Source organism: Dipodomys spectabilis, unplaced genomic scaffold (genome assembly GCF_019054845.1).
Source record: "Dipodomys spectabilis isolate Male_0828 unplaced genomic scaffold, ASM1905484v1 ptg000510l, whole genome shotgun sequence".
Taxonomy (NCBI): Eukaryota; Metazoa; Chordata; class Mammalia; order Rodentia; family Heteromyidae; genus Dipodomys; species Dipodomys spectabilis.
Window position 1 is genome coordinate 461550 of NW_024871187.1, and position 19513 is coordinate 481062.

General features: G+C 56.9%; 1 protein-coding gene across 1 annotated transcript; it reads right to left on the reverse strand.

Annotated features, from left to right (window-relative positions):
• Positions 1–1192: 1192 nt before the first annotated feature.
• LOC122099284 (arylsulfatase L-like) lies at positions 1193–10422 on the reverse strand. The gene is made up of 10 exons (XM_042669843.1): positions 10404–10422; positions 9408–9498; positions 7607–7728; positions 6493–6615; positions 5566–5992; positions 4609–4745; positions 3420–3575; positions 3190–3352; positions 2294–2424; positions 1193–1539 (listed from the first exon to the last, which is right to left on the reverse strand). The coding sequence occupies exons 1-10, from the start codon at positions 10420–10422 to the stop codon at positions 1193–1195; spliced, it is 1716 nt and encodes a 571-aa protein (XP_042525777.1).
• Between the last annotated feature and the right edge of the window lie 9091 nt (positions 10423–19513).

A 19513-nucleotide genomic window follows, 5' to 3' on the forward strand; every position in this document is an offset into this window, starting at 1 on the left:
GTCCTGTACCCTAGCAATGACCAGAAGTGGCCTGAAATGGAAAGTGGGACTAGTCCTATACCTTAGCAATGACCGGAAATGACCTGAAATGGAAGGTGGGACTAGTCCTATACCCTAGCATCAACCGGAAATGACCTGAAATGGAAGGCAGGACCAGTGCCCGGCTTCTGACCCCGGTGACCCCTGACCCTGCCGTGCGGTGCGGTGCTCACGAGGTTTTATTGTGTGAGAAGTTAGAGGACATAGGCCCGGATGTGAGAGGGCCCTGGATAGGAGGCTGGGGAAAGGCCCCGGATGGGTGGCCCAAGGTGGAGGTCCAGGATGAGAGGCTCAGGATGTGAGAGTCCCCGGATGTGGGAATCCCCTGGGTCTGAGAATCCCCAGATGTGAGACTCTCTGAATGTGAAAATCCCCAGATGTAAGAGTTCCCCAGATGTGAGAATCCCCGCATGTGAGAGTCTCTGGATGTAAAAGTCCCTGGATGTGACAATCCCTGGATGTAGGAATCTCTAGATGTGGGAATCCCCGGATGTGAGAATCCCCGGCTGTGGGAATCCCCAGATGTGAGAATCCCTGGATGCGAGAATCCCCAGATGTGGGAATCCCCGGATGTGAGTTTCTGGATGTGAGATTTCCCCAGATGTGGGAATTCCCTGGTCTGAGAATCCCCGGATGTGGGAATCCCTGGATATGAGAATCCCCGGATGTGGGAATCTCTGGATGTGAGAATTTCTGGATGTGAGAATCCCCGGATGTGAGAATCTCTGGATGTGAGAGTTTGTATGTAGGAATCCCCGGATGTGAGAGTCTCTGGATATGAGAATCCCCGGATGTAAAAGTCCCCGGATGTGAGAGTCTCTGGTTGTGAGAATCCCCGGGTGTAAAAGTCCCCGGATGTGGGATTCCCCGGATGTGTAAATACATCCCCGGGAATCCCCGGATGTGTCACCAGAAGTGAGAATCCCCAGATGTGAGAATCCCCGGATGTAGGAATCCCTGGATGTGAGAATCCCCGGATGTAGGAATCCCTGGATGTGAGAGTCTGTATGTGGGAATCCCCAGATGTGGGAATCTCTGTATTTGAGTATACCTGGATGTTTAATACCCGGATGTGAGTCCCCGGATGTGAGAAGGCGCAGGCCAGGATCTGCCATAGCCCCAGGGAAGTTGGGGGTTGGGGGTCGGGTCGGGGTCAGAAGTCGGGGATCAGGTGGTCGCAGGCACAGAGCGGTCTGGGTGCGCAGCAGGGCTGCAGGCACGGGCTCCAGGTGTTGTGTGCAGGGGCGAGGGGCGGGGCCACGAGGGGGCGGCGCGTGTGCAGCATCCGGGCCACCGCGGCCTCCACGCGTCTGCGCGTCGCCATCGGGCCCTGCAGCGGGCAGGTCTCCCCCGGGTCCGCCGTCAGGTCAAAGAGCAGTGGCTGCAGGTGATGGGTCATTCGCCGCCCCGAGCAGGCACAGGCAGGGAAACCGAGGCAGGTGCCCGAGCCCGGCGAGTCGAAGCGCGGAGTGGCGAAGTGCAGCTTCCACACCGTGAGGCCTGCGGGGGGTGGGGGGAGAAAGGAGTAACATCCAGGGCCTCACATCCGGGGATTCCCATCCGGGAATTCACATCCAGAACATCACATCCAGGGATTCACATCCGGGCATTCACATGCAAGACCTTACATCCGGGCATTCCCATCCAGGACTTCACATCTGGGTATTCACATCCGGGGATTCCCATCTCGGACCTCACATCCGGGAATTCACATCCGGGACCTCACATCCAGAACCTTACATCCGGGGCTTCACATCCGGGGATTCACATCTGGGGCTTCACATCCGGGGATTCACATCCGGGGCCCCACATCCGTGCATTCACATGTGGGACCTCACATCTGGGGACTCACATCCATGGCCTCACATCCAGGGATTCTCATCTGGGACCTCACATCCAGGGATTCCCATTTGGGACCTCACATCCGAGGCCTCACATCCGGGGATTCCCATCTCATGCCTTCCATCCAGGTCCTCACATCCCAGGATTCCCACATCCGGGGCCTCACATCCAGGGATTCTCATTCAGTACCTCACATCCGGGAATTCCCATCGGGGACTTCACATCCGGGACCTTACATCCGGGGATTCCCATCTCATGCCTTCCATCCAGGTCCTCACATCCCAGGATTCCCACATCCGGGGATTCCCACATCCAGGGGTCTCCCACCCCCAGGCCTTGCATCCGGGTCCCTGCGCGCATGCATGCAGCTCCCTCCCCCGCCCCGGGGCCCAGCGGAGGTCAAGGCACTCACTTGGGTGGTTGAACCGGCGCACGGCGTGCAGCCGGGCCTCGCAGTAGTGCAGCAGGAAGTCGTGGCCTGCGGCCTGCGCCATCCTCAGCAGCGCGGGCATCAGGTCCCGGCCTTCTACCTCCCTGCGGGACCTGGATGTGCAGGCTTCTGAGCGCTCAGAGACCCAGATGTGCAGGCCCGAGCCCCCAGAGACCCGGATGTGCAGGCCAGAGATCCCAGAGACCTGGATGTCAAGGCTTGAGCCTTTAGAGACCCGGATGTGCAGGCTTCTGAGCCCTCAGAGACCTGGATGTGCAGGCTTCTGAGGCCTTCAAGACCCGGATGTCCAGGCTTTTGAACACTCAGAGACCCAGATGTGCAGGCTTCTGAGCGCTCAGAGGCCCAGATGTGCAGGCCAGAAATCCCAGAGACCCGGATGTCCAGGTTTCTGAGCCCCCAGAGACACGGATGTGCAGGCCTGAGATCCCAGAGACCCAGATGTGCAGGCTTCTGAGCCCTCAGGGACCCAGATGTGCAGGCCTGAGCCCTCAGAGACCCGGATGTCCAGGCCTGAGACCTGGGCCTAGGTACTCAGAGACCTGGATGTGCAGCCCTGATGCCTTAGAGACCCGGATATGAAGGCCTGAGTCCTCAGAGACCCAGATGTCTAGGCTTCTGAGTGCTCAGAGGCCCAGATTTGCAGGCCTGAGCCCTTAGTTACCCGGATGTAAAGGCTCCTGAGCCCCCAGAGACCCGGATGTGCAGGTCTGAGCCCTCAGAGACCCGGATGTGCAGGCTTCTGAGCAACCAGAGACCCGGATGTGCAGGCCTCAGCCTCCCCCGCTCGGGATCCCCGAGGCCCCGGATGACCCCCCTTCTCCTCCACCCCGTGGGGACGCAGGCCGGCGAACTCCTACCTGTCCGCCGGAACCCAGCCCCGGGCCAGGCGCACCACGGTGGGGAACAGGTCCATGAGGCTGGTGGGCTCAGGCACCAGGCGCCCTGCGGGCAGCATCCCAGGCCAGCACACCAGCCCAGGGACCCGGACGCCGCCCTCCCAGCTGCCCATGCCTTTGCCACCTGCAAGGGGGGGGCGAAGGGCAAAGGTCAAGGGGAGGGGTCGGGCCGCGTGGGAGGCCCCGCCCACCCTGCCTCAGTTTTCCCCTAGCCTCGGTGCATGCTGTTGGAACCCCCGAGGCGGGCGCCCCAGCCCGGGCCTCCAGCGAGGCACTGTGGTCAGACGTGAAGTAGACGAGGGTACGGCGCCTCAGCCCCGCGCCGTCCAGCTCTGCCAGCAGTCGCCCTGCGGGGGGGGAAATGGGTCCGTGCCTCAGTTTACCCCCAGCATCCACCATGCCTCGGTTTGCCCCCAACATGCACCGTGCCTCAGTTTACCCAACATGCATTGTGACTCAGTTTACAAATTTCCATCGTGCTTCAGTTTATCCCCAATGCCCAGTGACTCAGTTTACCAAACAGGCACCGTGCCTCAGTTTACCCCCAACGCTCACCGGGCCTCAGTTTACCCAAATGCACCGTGCCTCAGTTTACCCCCAACATGCACTGTGCCTCAGTTTAACCCCAACATGCACTGTGCCTCAGTTTACCCAAATGCACTTTGCCTCAGTTTACCCAAGTGCACCGTGCCTCAGTTTACCCCTATATTTGGTCCTCAGTTTACCCAAGTGCACCGTGCCTAAGTTTACCCAAATGCACCGTGCCTCAGTTTACCCCAACCCGCTGACCCCGTCCCCGTGCCTCAGTTTACCCCATCCCGGTGCCTCAGTTTACTCAACCCACTCACCTCGTCCCCGTGCCTCAGTTTACCCAACATGCACCATGCCTCAGTTTGCCCAACATGCCCAGTGACTCAGTTTACCCAAATACACCGTGCCTCAGCTTACCCCAATACCCAGTGATTCAGTTTACACAACATGCACCGTCCCTCAGTTTACCCCTATACGCGGGCCTCAGTTTACCCACATCCACCGTACCTCAGTTTACCCAAATGCACCATGCCTCAGTTCACCCTGAACATGCACCGAGCTTCAGTTTACCCAACATGCACCGTGCCTCAGTTTACCCAAGTGCACCGTGCCTCAGTTTACCCCAATCCATTGACCCCGTTCCCATGCCTCAGTTTCCCCCATCCCGCTCACCCCATCTCTGTGCCTCAGTTTCCCCCAACCCACTCACCCCACCCCCGTGCCTCAGTTTCCCTATCCCGCTCACCCCGTCCCCGTGCCTCAGTCTCCCTATCCCGCTCACCCCACCCCCGTGCCTCAGTTTCCCCCATCCCAAGCACCGTGCCACAGTTCCTGCCACCCCGCACTCACCCACCATCCAGTCGAGCTCCTCCACGTTGTCGCCGTAAGCGCCGTGCGCGCTGCGGCCCCGGAAGGCAGGTGAGGTGACCAGCGGGACGTGGACGTGGAAGAAGGAGACGAGAAGGAGGAAGGGGCTGGCCTGGTGCCTGCGGACCCACGTCAGACCCCGCCCCCCTCAGCAATAACCTCACCAATAACCGACCTGATCAGGTATTGCCAATAATCGATCAGATGATCGATAATTGATCCTGATCTGATCAGATATTACCAATAATCAATCCTGATATGATCGATAATACCAATAATCAATAGTGATCTGATCAAAAATACCAATAATCGATCGTGATCCGATCAGTTATTACCAATAATCGAACAGATCTGATCAATAATACCAATATTCGATTGTGATGTGATCGATAATACCAATAATCGAACATCATCTGATCGATAATACCAATAATTGAACATGAGCTAATCAGTTATTACCAATAATCGAACATCATCTGATCAGTTATTACCAATAATCGATCATGATCTGATCAATACTACCAATAATCGATCATGGTCTGATCTGAGGTCTACCAGATGTCTCTACAGATCTACTAGATGGAACATCCGGGGACCTGAGGTCTACCAGATGTCTATAGAGATCTACTGGATGTACATCCGGGGATCTGAGGTTTACCAGAGGATTTGAGGTTGACAGTTGACTATAGAGATCTACTGGATATACATCTGGGCACCTGAGGTCTACCAGTTGACTATAGAGATCTAGTAGATGTACATCTGGGGATCTGAGGTCTACCAGATGTCTATAGAGATCTACTGATGGAACATCCAGGGATTTGAGATTGACCAGTTGACTATAGAGATCTACTGGATGTACATCCGGGGATCTAAGGTCTACCAGTTGACTATAGAGATCTAGTAGATGGCATCTGTCCCCCTTCCCGACGCCAGGCTGACCTGTGCATGAAGGCCTCAGCCTCCTGCAAGAAGAGCCCCGCGCTGGCCTCAAACCTCAGAGGCTGCTGGACGACCTGGTGATCCCTCATCAGGAAGCAGTCGGCATGGACGATGAAGACACCCAGGAGGTGGGAGGTGCAGGCCAGGAGCAAGGCCCCACATACAGGGCCCAGCACCCAGGGCACCCAGCGCAGGCCCAGCAGGCCCGTGAGCTTCCCAGAGTCCAGGCAGAGCCGGGAAAGCAGCAGCAGCTGAGCCCCCAGGTCCAGGGGCCCTTGCAGACGCGCTCGCTTCTCCAAGGGCTCCGCTTGCAAGCAGTCCCCCATCAGGGTGAAGAGGACCCCGAAGAAGGAGTCAAACCCGCGGTTCAGGGGGTGTTGGCAGTGGTCAGTGGGGGACTCACAGTTGAGGCCCAGGTGCCATTTGCCTGGAGGGGAAGAGACGGATGGACGAGTGAATGGATAGGTGGATGGGTGCATGGATGGGTGGATGGATGGGTGGGTGGATGGTTGGGTGGGTGGGTGGATGGATGAATGGATGGATGGGTGGGTGGATGGATGGATAGATGAATAGGGGAATGGGTGGATGGATGGATGGCTGGATGGATGGATGCACAGTGGATGGATGGATGGGTGGATGGGTGGATGGATGGATGGATGGGTGGGTGGGTGGATGGATGGATGGGTGGATGGATGGGTGGGTGGGTGGATGGATGGATGGGTGGGTGGATGGATGGATGGATGGATGAATAGGTGGATGGGTGGATGGATGGATGGATGAGTGGATGGATGGATGGATGGGTGGATGGATGGATGGATGGATGGATGGATGGATGGGTGGATGGATGGATGGATGGATAGATGGATGGGTGGATGGATGGGGGATGGGTGGATGGATGGATTGGTGGATGGATGACTTCTCTCTTACCTATGAGGCCGGTGGCGTATCCCTGCTCCTGCAGGATCTTGGCGAAGGTGATCTTGGAGGTGGGCAGCCCGCCCGACACGGCTGCCCACTGCAGCACGCGCGCCCCGTTGGTGGTCACCATGCCTTTCAAGAGAGAGGAGAAGGACCCTAGGTCAGTGATGATGGCGTCCCGGGTCAGGAGGGGGCATCTAACACCTTCAGGGGGAAGGCCTGCTGTGTCTGGGATAGCCTGGGACCTGCCCACCCGGGTGGAAAGGACCCCAGCCCTGGGAGCCCCCGGGGGAAACCAATATGGCATCACTTCCGGTTTCCTGGCGTTTCAGGGGGGAAGTCCCAGAGTCTCAGGAATTTGAACCTGAGATCCTCAGAGTAATCCTCCCCTCCCTCTAGTGGACCTCAGTGCCCTAGATGTTGAGCCTCAGTTCCCTGGTTGTTGGACCTCAGGTCCCCGGATGTTTGATGTTAGTATCCCGGATGTTGGCCCTCAGATCCCCGGATGATGGAGTTCAGTGCCCTGTATGGTGGATATCAGGACCCCAGATGTTGGACTTCAGTTACCCGGATGTTGTAGCTCAGTTCCCTGGATGTTGGGTCTTACAACCCCGGATAGTGGAGCTCAGATTCAGGTATGTTGGCCCTCAGATCCCCAGATGTTGGAGCTCTGTTCCCCGGATGTTGGGGCTCAGGTTCCCGGATGTTGGATCTTAGTACCCCGGATGGTGGATGTCAGGTCCTCGGATGTTGGAGTTCAGTTCCCAGAATGTTAGGCCTCAGATCCCCGGATGTTGGATCTTAGTACAATGGATGTTAGAGATAAGGTCCCCGGATATTAGAGTTCAGTGCCCCGGATGTTTGTGCTCAGATCCCCGGATGTTGGATCTTAGTAACCCGGATGTCAGAGATGAAGTCCCTGGATGTTAGAGCTCAGTGCCCCGGATGTTGGTGCTCAGTTCCCCGGATGTTGGGTCTCAGATCCCCAGATGTTGAATATCAGGTCCACGGATGTTGGATCTTAGTATCCCGGATGTTGGCTCTCAGATCCCCGGATGTCCTGCCCCCACCTCCCCCCCACCGCTCCCTCCATTCCCCAGATGTCCCACCCCCCCATACCAACCCAGGCGCACAGGGTAGCGTCCCGTCAGGAAGGCCGCACTGCTCAGGCTGCAGACGGATGCTGCCGCCAGGTGCTGGGACAGCCGCACGCCGTCCCGGGCCAGGCCGTCCAGGTACGGGGTGCTGTGGGGGGAGAGGGAAACTGAGTCACAGCCAAGAACATATGGGGACCTGGGGTCTAACATCCGGGGATCTAATGCCCAACATCCCAGGAGCTGAACTCCAACATCCGGGGCCCTGAGATCCCACATCCGGGGATCTAAGATCCAACATCCGGGGACCTGAGATCCCACATCTGGGATACTAAGATCCAACCTCTGGGGACCTGAGGTCCAACATCCGGGGATCTAAGATCCAACATCTGGGGCCCTGAGATCCCACATCCAGGGTACTAAGATTCTATATGTGTGGACTGGGCTCCTACATCCGGGGATCTAAGGCCCAACATCCGGGGACCTGAAGGCCTACATCCGGGCAACTAAGATCCAACCTCTGGGACCTGAGCTCAAACATCCGGGTACCTGGTCTCCAACATCTGGGACACTAAGATCCAACATCCAGGGATCTGATATCCAACATCCGGGGGCCTGATCTCTAACATCTGGGGTACTAACATCTAACATCCGGGAACCTGATTTCCCACATCTGGGGTATACTAAGATTTAACATCTGAGGACCTGATCTCCAACATCCGGGGCACTAACATCCCACATCCGGGGATCTGATATCCAGCATCCGGGGACCTGATCTTCAACATCCAGGGAACTGAGATCTAACATCCTGGGAATTGAACTCCAACATCCGGGGACCTAACATCCAACATCCGGGGACCTGGGGTCCACTAGATGTCTATACAGTTCTCCTGGTGGAACATCCGGGGAAGTGAGCTCTAACATCCGGGGTACTAACATGTAACATCCGGGGACCTGATATCCAACATCCGGGGCAGTAAGATTCAACATCCGGGGACCTGATCTCCAACATCGGGGACCTGATCTCCAACATCCGGGGACCTGATCTCCAACATCCGGATCACTAACATCTAACATCCGGGAACCTGATTTCCCACATCCGGGGCATTAAGATCTAACATCCGTGGACCTGTCCTCCAACATCCAGGGCACTAACATCCCACATCCAAGGATCTGATATCCAACATCCGGGGTACTAACATCTAACATCCGGGGACCTGATATCCAACATCCAGGACACTAAGATCTAACATCCAGGCACCTGGGCTCCTACATCCGGAGGAATAAGATCCAACATCCGGGGCACTGAGCTACAACATCCAGGGTACTAATATCTAACATCCGGGGACCTGAGCTCCCACATTCGGGGCACTAACCTCCAACATCTGGGGACCTGAGCTCCTACATCCGGGGCACTGAAGTCCAATATCTGGGGACATGATCTCCCACATCCGGGGTACTAAGATTTAACATCCAGGGACCTGATATCCAACATCCGGGGCACTAACATCCAACATCCGGGGACCTAGTCTCCAACATCCGGGGTACTAACATCCAACATCCAGGGAACTGAAGTCCAACATCCAGGAACCTGATTTCCCACATCCGGGGTATTAAGATTTAACATCCGGGGACCTGATATCCAACATCCGGGGCACTAAGATCCAACATCCCGGGATTTGGTATCCAACATCCACGATACTAACATCCAACATCCGAGGAACTGAGTTACTAGATGTCTATACAGTTCTCCTGGTGGAACATCCAGGGATCTGAGCTCCCACATCCGGGTAACTAAGGCCCTACATCCGGGCCTCCCCCTCTGCTCACCGCAGGCTGCGGTTCCCGAAGCTGCCCAGGTCGCCCAGGCCCAGGTCGTCGGCCAAGAGCAGCAGGAAGTTGGGGCGCGAGGGGGCAGGGCCTGTGCAGGGGCCAGGGGAGAGGAGGAGGAGGAGAAGGAGGAAGACGAGGGATGGGGCTGTGCAGCTGCTGTGCGACCTGAGGAGGAGAGAGAGGATGGGTGGATGGATGGGTGGATGGATGGATGGATGGATAGGTGGATGGGTGGATGGATGGATGGATGGGTGAATGGATGGGTGGATGGATGGATGGTTGGATGGATGAGTGGATGGGTGGATGGGTGGATGGGTGGATGGATGGATGGGTGGGTGGGTGGATGGATGGATGGATGGATGGGTGGATGGATGGGTGGATGGTTGCATGGATGGATGGGTGGATGGATGGATGGGTGGGTGGGTGTATGGATGGATGGATGGGTGCATGGATGGGTGGGTGGATGGATGAATGGATGGATGGGTGGATGGATGGATGGGTGGGTGGATGGATGGATGGATGGATGGATAGGTGGATGGGTGGATGGGTGGATAGATGGATGGGTGGATGGATGGATGGGTGGATGAATAGGTGGATGGGTGGATGGATGGATGGGTGGAGGGATGGGTGCATGGATGGATGGGTGGATGGGAGGAGGGATGGGAGGACTCCCCCTTCCTCCAGTCCCTCTCCTGACCAACATGGTGCCCAGGATTGTGTCCTTCCCATGATGCTCCCCGTTTCCTGGAAGAGAAGGACGGAAGCAGGAAGTGGGGAAGAGCTGAGGAACATCCGGCCACCCCAGGGCCAGGCTGCTGTTGCCCCCACCAGTACATCAGCCCCTCACCTTGTCTTTCCAGGCTTGTGGCGGGGCCCTGAAGCCCCCACCCCGGGGCATGGTGGGACATCCGGGGGGGGCTCCAAAAAGCAATCGAAGCCCCCCAAACCCGGGTCCCCACACCTCTCCCCGTGTTCCCCAGAGGACGAACTCACATCCACAGTTCTCTGCCATCAGCGCCTGGGCCTGTTGCTCTCCCTGCCAGCCAGGAAGCTTGCAGGGCTCAAATGTCCATGTCACTCCCGCAGCCAGAACTCCACAAACCCCCTCCAAAATAAAAGTCCCCTTGTTCCTTGGAAAGGAACAGGATGTGGTGCTGAAGGGGTAGGCAGGGAAGGAAGGGAAAAGCCCGGAGTTGCTGGGCTGGGCGCCAAGAAATTGCCAGGCCTGGCAGAGGCAGGAGGAAGGGGAGGAGGGAAACCTCAAGAACTACATGGAGGGCTGCAATAAGAGTCAGGACCATCAGGGAGCGTGGCCTGTGCCCAGGGGGCGTGGCCTGTGCTCAGTAGGGCGTGGCCAGAGCTCAGGAGGGCGTGGCCTGGGCTGGGGAGGAAGTGAGGGACTCAGGAGGGCTTGGCCTGCGCTGGGGGGCGGAAGTGAGGAAGAATTCCATCCAGAAGCAGCATGGCTGCTTTATTGCCTCCGAGTCTGGGAAAGGACCCCAATGGCCAAAGCGCAGCTGGAGCCAAGGTGTGGAGTGCCCGCTCCACCACATCCGGGTTCCACCTCTCACATCTGGGTCTCAACCCTTCACATCTGGGTCCCAACCCTCACATCCGGGTCCAAACCCCTCACATCCGGGTCCTGGCGCCTGCCAGTGGACCTGGAGTTAAGTGACATCCTGGTACTCGCCTCCACATCTGGGTTCCCGGACCTGGAGATCCCTAACATCCGGGTACCCACCCCACATACGGGTTCACAGACCTGGAGGTCCCTAACATCTGGGTACTCACCCCACATCCAGGTTCATGGACCTGGAGGTCCCTAACATCTGGGTACTCACCCCACATCCAGGTTCATGGACCTGGAGGACCCTAACATCCGAGTACCCAGCCCACATCCGGGTTCACTGACCTGGAGGTCCCTAACATCTGGGTACTCACCCCACATCCAGGTTCATGGACCTGGAGGTCCCTAACATCCGAGTACCCAGCCCACATCCGGGTTCACGGACCTGGAGGTCCCTAACATCCAGGTAGTTCCCATTCCACATCTTGGTCCTGGACCCTCAGTGGATGTGGAGGGACCTGACATCCGGGATCCTCACACCACATCCGGGTCCTAGACCCTGTCAGTGGAAGGAGAGGAGCGTGACATCCGAGACTCCACACACCACAGCCAGGCCTGTGGATGTGATATCCGGGTCCTGCCCAGCACATGTCCAGGTCCCTGCCACAGTCCACATCCGGGTTAATGGACATGGACTTACATAACATCCGGTTCCCCACGCAACATCCGGGTCCTGGCCCCTCAGTGGACCTGGAGATAGGTGACATCCGGGTCCCCCAGTCCACATCTGGGTCCTGGCCCCTCAGTGGACCTGGAGATAAGTGACATCTGGGTCCCTGACGCCACATCCGGGTGAGTGGACACGGAGGAGGGTGACATCCGGGTCCCCCAGTCCACATCCAGGTCCTGGCCCTTCAGTGGACCTGGAGATAAGTGACATCCGGGTTCCCCAGGCCATATCTGGGTCAGTGGACACGAATGAGGGTGACATACGGGTCCCTCCCAGTCCACATCCGTGTACTGCCCCCTCAGTGGACATGAAGGAAGGTGACATCCGGGTCCCTCCTAGTCCACATCCGGGTCCTGACCCATCAGTGCATCTGGCGGAAAGTGACATCCGGTTCCTCCATGCCACATCTGGGTCAGTGGACATGGAAGAAAGTGACATCCGGATCCCTTCTAGTCCATATCCGGGTCCTGGCCCCTCAGTGGCCGGGAGATAGGTGACATCCGGGTTTCTCCCAGTCCACATCCGGGTCCTGGCCCCTCAGTGGACCCAGAGATAGGTGTCATCTGGGTCTTTCCCAGTCCACATCCGGGTCCTAGCCTCTCCGTGGCCTCTGGTCTGACCGCAGCTTCTGTACAGCACACGCAGGTTTGGAGTCCCACATCCCGGCATCTTCCGGCTGGGGCCCAGGAGTCTTGCTGGAGCCGGACATCCGGGTCTCACGCGCTTTCCCTGCAACCGAACCCAGCGGCCGAAAGGCAGGAATGAAGCCCCACATCCGGGTCTTCTTGGTCTCTTGTCTGGCAACCGAAGGCACAGGCCTAGACGCTGTGGTGGAGCCCAACGTCCTGGTATCTTCACTTGGTTGCCCGGCAACCGAACGCCGCGGCCTAGTGGTGGGAATGAAGCCCTACATCCGGGTCTCCTCAGTCCGTTGCCCTGCCATGGCACCCAGCGGCCTAGTGGCGGGAATGAAGCTGAACATCCGGGTCTCCGGTGCACGGGGGTCGTGTCCGGGCGGCGCCCTGGGGTGGGCGTGGCAGACGTAGGCGGCGCGCACCTCCAGGCTGCCGTCGGTGCCCAATGTGAAGCGGCCATGACTCGGCGGCCCATGCAGCACCAGCCCGCCGGGCAGGCGCCAGGACACCGGAAGCGTGGAGGTGGGGCACCGCAGCCGGAAGCTGCCGCCCAGTGCCACACGCAGCGCTGCCCCCGATGCTGCCCCAGGGGGCGGAGTCAGCGCCCAAGATAGCGGGGCAGGCGCATGATGGGGCGGAGCTGGCGCAACAGGGGCGGAGTCAATGCCTCAGAGGGCGCAGTCAGAGCCCAAGATGGCGGTGCAGGCGGGCCAGGGGGCGGAGCTGCCTCAGAGGGCGGAGCCAGCGCACCAGGGGGCGGAGCCAGCGCCCAAGATGGCAGGGCAGGAGTGTGAGTGGGCGGAGCTGGCGCACCAGGGGGCGGAGTCAATGCCTCAGTGGGCGGAGCCGACGCCACAGGGGGCAGAGCCCTCGCCCACCATGGCGGCAGCCACACCCACATCTGGGCTTCACCCGCCGGGTTGCACGCCACACATGCCATGGCGTAGCTGCCACCGCTGCGCAGCGCAAGCACATCCGGGATTTCCAACGTCCCACGCGCATCCACGCTGATCCCTCCCCCCATGCGACTGCGATACGGGACTGGAAGTACCAGCCCGCCCGGAAGTTCCCACAGCAGGCGGGGCTCGGGGACGCCATCCGCCTGGCAGCGCACGCGCAGACGCACCACGGGGGAGACCAGGATGTCGTCGTTCACGTCGTCATGGACATCAGGCATGACCTGGATGCGCAGCGCCCACAGCTGCACGTGTAGGCGCATGGTGGCGCGCCAGCCCCGCTCCACCATGCACGTGTACGTGCCTGCGTCGGCCCACCGTGCCCCCCGCAGGCGCAGACTCCCGTCCGGCAGCACCCGGAAGTGGGCGTCCTCCGGGCCGGAAGTGAAGGCCACGGGCTGCGAGGCCGGCGTCAGCCAGGTCACTGCGCGCGACCCCTGGGTCACGGGGGCACGTGAAGGTCACGGGGGTGCTGTAGGGGACGGAGAGCTCGGGGGTAGTGGGGCGGAAGCGGAAGTGGGAGATGAAGAGGAAGCAGGAAGTGAAGCAGGAAGTGAAGGGGAAGCCGGAAGTGAAGCCGGAAGCGAAGGGGAAGCAGGAAGTGAAGAGGAACCAGGAAGTGAAGAGGAAGAGGAAATAGGAAATGAAGAGGAAAAAGGAAGAGACTGAGAGGAAGAGGAAGTAGAGGAAGAAGGAAAGGAAGAGGAAGAAGAGGAAACATGAGAGGAAGCAGGAAGAGATGGAGAAGAGGAAGAAGGAAAAGAAGAGGAAGCAGGAAAAGAATGTGAAGAAGAGGAAGAAGGAAGAGACTGAGAAGAGGAAGAGGAAGGAAAGGAAGAAGAGGAAGAAGGAAGAGACTGAGAAGAGGAAGAGGAAGGAAAGGAAGAAGAGGAAGAAAGAAGAGACTGAGAAGAGGAAGAGGAAGGAAAGGAAGAAGAGGAAGAAGGAAGAGACTGAGAAGAGGAAGAGGAAGGAAAGGAAGAAGAGGAAGAAGGAAGAGATTGAGAGGAAGAGAACAGGAAAGGATGAGAGGAAGAGGAAGAAGGAAAGGAAGAGGAAGAAGGAAAAGAAGTAGAGGAGGAAGCAGAGGAAGAGGAAGAAGATGAAGGATGGTGAGAGGAAGAGGAAGGAAGAGATGGAGAGGAGGAAGGAAAGGAAGAGGAAACAGGAAAGGAAGAGGAAGAGGGAAAGGAAGAGGAAGAAGAAGTTGAATGATGTTGAGAGGAAGAGGAAGAAGAAGGAAGTGATTGAGAGAAGAAGAAGAAGGAAAGGAAGAGGAAACAGGAAATGAAGAGGAAGAGGAAGAAGGAAGTGACTGAGAGGAAGAGGAAGAACCCGCCCCAGGCTCCGCCCCCCCACCCGTGGTCACACATCCGAGGTCTAACCCAGGCCCCAGGTCCCAGATCCCCACACTCCCATCAGGCCTCGCGACCCGAACATCCAGATCTCCCAGGACACCGGATGGGACGTGGAGGCAGTGGTGGGGAGCACAGTCCTCCCTGGGATCGGCATCCTGGGTCACGGGGGTCACGGGGGTCACGGGAAGCCGGGGTTGCAGATAGGAGGCGCCTGGCCCAGCCGCCAACTCCACGCGCAGCCATGCATGCGCGTTGCCCGCCGCGTTGCGCGCCACACACACGTACTCCCCTGCATCGCGTGACGTCACCGGACGCACGGAGAGCGTGCCGTTGGGAAAGGCGTGAACCCGGATGTCAGAGCTGGGGAGGGGAGAGGGAGGGAGGGCAGGAAGGAAGGAAGGAGTGAAGGAAGGAGGGAAGGATGAAGGAAGGATTGGAGGGAAGGAAGGAGAGAATGTAGGGAAGGAAGGAGGGAAGGAAGGATTGGAGGGAAGGATTGGAAGGAAGGATTGGAGGGTAGGAAGGATGGAAGAATCGGAGGGAAGGAAGGAAGGATTGGAGGGAAGGAAGGATTGGATGGAAGGAAAGATGGAAGGATTGGAGGGAAGTAAGGAAGGATTGGAGGGAAGGAAGGAAGGAAGGATTGGAGGGAAGGAAGGATGGAAGGATTGGAGGGAAGGAAGGAAGGAAGGATTAGAGGGAGGGAAGGAAGGATTGGAGGGAAGGAAGGATTGGAGGGAGGGAAGAAGGATTGGATGGAAGGAAAGATGGAAGGATTGGAGGGAAGTAAGGAAGGATTGGAGGGAAGGAAGGAAGGAAGGATTGGAGGGAAGGAAGGATGGAAGGATTGGAGGGAAGGAAGGAAGGAAGGATTGGAGGGAGGGAAGGAAGGATTGGAGGGAAGGAGGGATTGGAGGGAGGGAAGGAAGGATTGGAGGGAAGGAAGGATGGAAGGATTGGAGGGAAGGAAGGAGGGAATGTAGGGAAGGGAGATTGGAAGGAAGGAGGGAATGTAGGAAAGGAAGGATGGAAGGAAGGAAGGATTGGAGGGAAGGAAGGAAGGATTGGAGGGAAGGAAGGAAGGATTGGAGGGAAGGAAGGAAGGATCGGAGGGAAGGAAGGAAGAAGGGAAGGAGGGAAGGAAGAAAGGAAGAAGGGAAGGAAGAAAGGAAGGAGGGAAGGAAGGAGGGAAGGAAGTAATAGGAGGAAAGACCATAAGGAAGGGAAGACAAATTTGAAGCCAATGTTAATTATTCACACATGTGACATATGCATCCAATACTCATCTTGTATCGATCCCTGATCGATCATCTATCAATGATCGATCACTAGGGTTCTACCTTGCGATCTGGCAAGCCAGGACCTATAAATTACCTATTCACTGCTAATGGGTCTACCATCCCCACCTCATCTCTATCAATATTTAATCGATAATCGATTTGTTATCTATGGTCTACTGTGTCTATGTCATCTGTCTAATCCATCCTCTATCAATTAACTATCTATCAAGGGGTATCATCTTTATCCCAACTATGGGTGGATGATGGATGGGTGCATGGATGGGTGGATGGATGGATGGGTGGATGGATGGGTAGATGGAAAGATGGATGGGTGGACGGATGGGTGGGTGGATGGGTGGGGGAATGGATGAGTGCATGGGTGGATGGATGGAGGGATGGATGGATGGATGGGTGGATGGATGGATGAGTGGATGGGTGGATGGATGGATGGATGGAGGGATGGATGGATGGATGGGTGGATGGGTGGGTGGATGGATGGATGGATGGGTGGGTGGATGGATGGAGGGAAGGGTGGATGGGTGGGTGGATGGATGGGTAGATGGATGAATGGATGGATGGGTGGATGGGTGGGTGGACGGATGGATCGATGGGTGGATGGATGGGTGGATGGATGAGTGGATGGATGGAGGTGTGGATGGGTAGATGCACTGGTGGGTGGATGGATGCCCCCCACTTCCATACTCACCTGCTCCCAGCATCTACCAGGCACCCATCTGGCAGCCTCCAGAACACGCATGGGGCGGAGTCCCCACGCGCGTGGCAGTGCAGCGTGAGGTCAGCACCGTGGGGCACGCGTGTGGCGAGCGGGCCTCGGGGTTGGACGCTGGGGGGAGACGCGCGTGCGCGGGCATGACTTCGACGTGCACAGTGCGTCTCTCGCTGCTCAGCGCGTTGGCGGCCACGCACTCGCACTCACCAGCATGCCGCGGGGCCTGCAGGCGGCGCAGCACCAGCGTGCCATTGGGGAGGACGTAGACGTCGCTGAGTCGAGGGTGAATGAGCGCATGCACGAGTCTCACGTGGGTCCTGTCAGGCAGGCGCCAGTGCAGGGCCGCAGGGGAACAGGCCTGGGCTGTGCAGGGCAGGTGCAGGGTGAGGTCCGCGTGGGCAGACACGAACTCCGTGGGTGCCTCACGCAGCATGGGGGGAGCGGGGGAGGCGTGCATGACATTTCCACGTGTGTCAGAGCCACGCATGCGTGCTTCATGTGTATCAGGTGAGTGTGGAAGGGACGTGATCGTGTCCCTTTCACGAGTGATATTTCCACGTGTGACCATTGTGTGAGTGTCAGATTCACGCGTGACATTTACACGCATGTCAGATCCATGCATGTGCGGTCCAAGAGTATCAGGGCCATGCAGAAGGGACCTGATCGCGTCCATTCCACGCATGACATTTTCACGCGTGATGTTTTCAAGCGTGTCAGGTCTATGAATGGACCTGATCGTGTCCATTCCACGCCTGTCATATCCAAGCGTGACATTTGCACGCGTGTCTGATCCACGTATGTGCATTCTAAGAGTTTCAAGTCCACGCAGAAGGGGTCTGATCGTGTCAGATCCACGAGTGACATTTCCACTGGGGTTAAGCCTATGAATAACAGACATGATCGTGTCCCTTTCACGCGTGACCTTTACATGTGTGACATTTACACGCATGTCAGATGCAGTTATGTGAGTTTCACGCGTGTCCAGTGAGTGTGGAAGGGATCTGATCGTGTCCATGTCACGTGTGACATTTTCACACGTGATCATCAAGTCAGTGGCAGGCCTACGCGTGCCCAGTTTGCTCCTGTGAGGTCCACGCCTGTCCTTTCCACGCGTGACCATCGTGTGAGTTTCAGATCCACTCGTGACATTTCCATGCGTGTGCATCGTGCCAGCATCAGATCCACTCGTGTCCGTCCCACGCGTGTCGGGCGCCGCTGGGGTCAGCTCCATGCCTGGGGATAGACAGACGGACAGAGGGAGGGACAGAGGGATAGGGCGTTGGATAAGGGCCCCTGTGTTGGTCGGAGACAGTGCTCTGTCCCTTTGTCTGTCCGTCCGGCTGTCCATCTCTCTGTCTGTCTGTCTATCCATCTGTCTGTCAGTCTGTCTATGTCTGTCTGTCCCTCTGTCTGTCTGTCAGTCTGTCTGTTCGTCTGTCTACTTGTCCATCCGTCTGTCCATCTGTCTGTCCGTCCGTTTCTCTGTCCATCTGTCTGTCCCTCTGTCTCTCTGTCCCTCTGTCTGTCCATCTGTCTGTCCCTCTGTCTCTCTGTCCATCTGTCTATCCATCCATCAGTCCATCCGTCTATCTGTCCATGTGTCTGTGTCTCTCTGTCCACCGATGTATCTGTCTGTCCATTCATCTGTCCATCCATCTATCTACTGTCTGTCTACCTACCTGTGTATCCTTCCTTCCGTCCATCTCTCTCTCTCTCTCTCTCTCTCTCTCTCTCTCTCTGTCTATGGCTCTGTTTGTCTATCTGTCCATTGCTCTGTCTGTCTATCTATGATTCTATTTGTCCACTGGTCCATCCATCTAGCTATCTGTCCATCTGTCTGTCCACCTGTCTCTCTATGTATCTGTCTGCCTGTTTGTCTGGTGTCTGTCTACCTATCTGTCTACCCACCTGTCCATGTTATCTCTTTCAATCCATCCATCCATCCACCCGTCTGTCTATCCATCCATCTGTCCATCTGTCTCTCTGACTGTGTATGCCTCTGTCTGTCTATCTGTCCATTGGTCCATCTATCCATCTGTTCATCTGTTCGTCTCTCTGTCCATTCTTCTATCTGTCTCTATGGCTCTGTCTATCCGTCCATTGGTCTGTCTGTCTGTCTGTCTATCTATCTATCTATCTGTCTGTCTGTCTGTCTGTCTGTCTGTCTGTCTGTCTACCTATCCATCCATCCAACCATGTATGTTTCTATCTGTCTGTGTGTCTATCCGTCCAGTTGTCCATGTATCTCTCTGTCTGTCTGTCTCTCTATGGCTCTGTCTGTCCATCCTTCCATTGGTCAGTCTGTCTGTCTGTCTCTTTCTATCTATCTGTCCATGTCTCTGGTGTCTGTCTGTCTATGGCTCTGTCTATCCGTCCATCAGTCTATCTGTCTGTTTATCCGTCCATCAGTCCATGTATCTCTCTGTCTGTCTGTCTGTCTCTCTATGGCTCTGTCTATCTGTCCATTGGTTTATCTGTCTGTCTGTCTACCTATCTATCTGTCCATCTGTCCTTCTATCTATCTACTATCTGTCTACCTGTCTATCCGTCCTTCTGTCTGTCCATCTGTCCACCTGTCTCTGTATCCATCCGTCTGTCTGGTATCTGTCTACCTATCTGTCTATACATCCATCAGTCTGTCTGTCTACCCATCCATCTGTCCATCTATCTCTTTGTCTATGGCTCTGTCTGTCTATATGTCCATTGGTCTGTCTATCTATCCATCCAGCTGTCTGTCTGTCTACCTATCTATCCATCCATCCAATCATGTATGTTTCCATGTCTGTCTGTCTCTCCATCCATCTGTCCATGTATCTCTCTATCTGTCTGTCTATGTCTCTGTCTGTC

Coding starts and splice junctions, on each gene's coding strand:
- LOC122099284 (XM_042669843.1), bottom strand. Junction 7,729..9,407: donor TTCGGGAACCGCAGCCTGCG/GTGAGCAGAGGG, acceptor CTCCCCCCACAG/CACCCCGTACCTGGACGGCC. Junction 2,425..3,189: donor GGCTGGGTTCCGGCGGACAG/GTAGGAGTTCGC, acceptor CTGCACATCCAG/GTCCCGCAGGGAGGTAGAAG.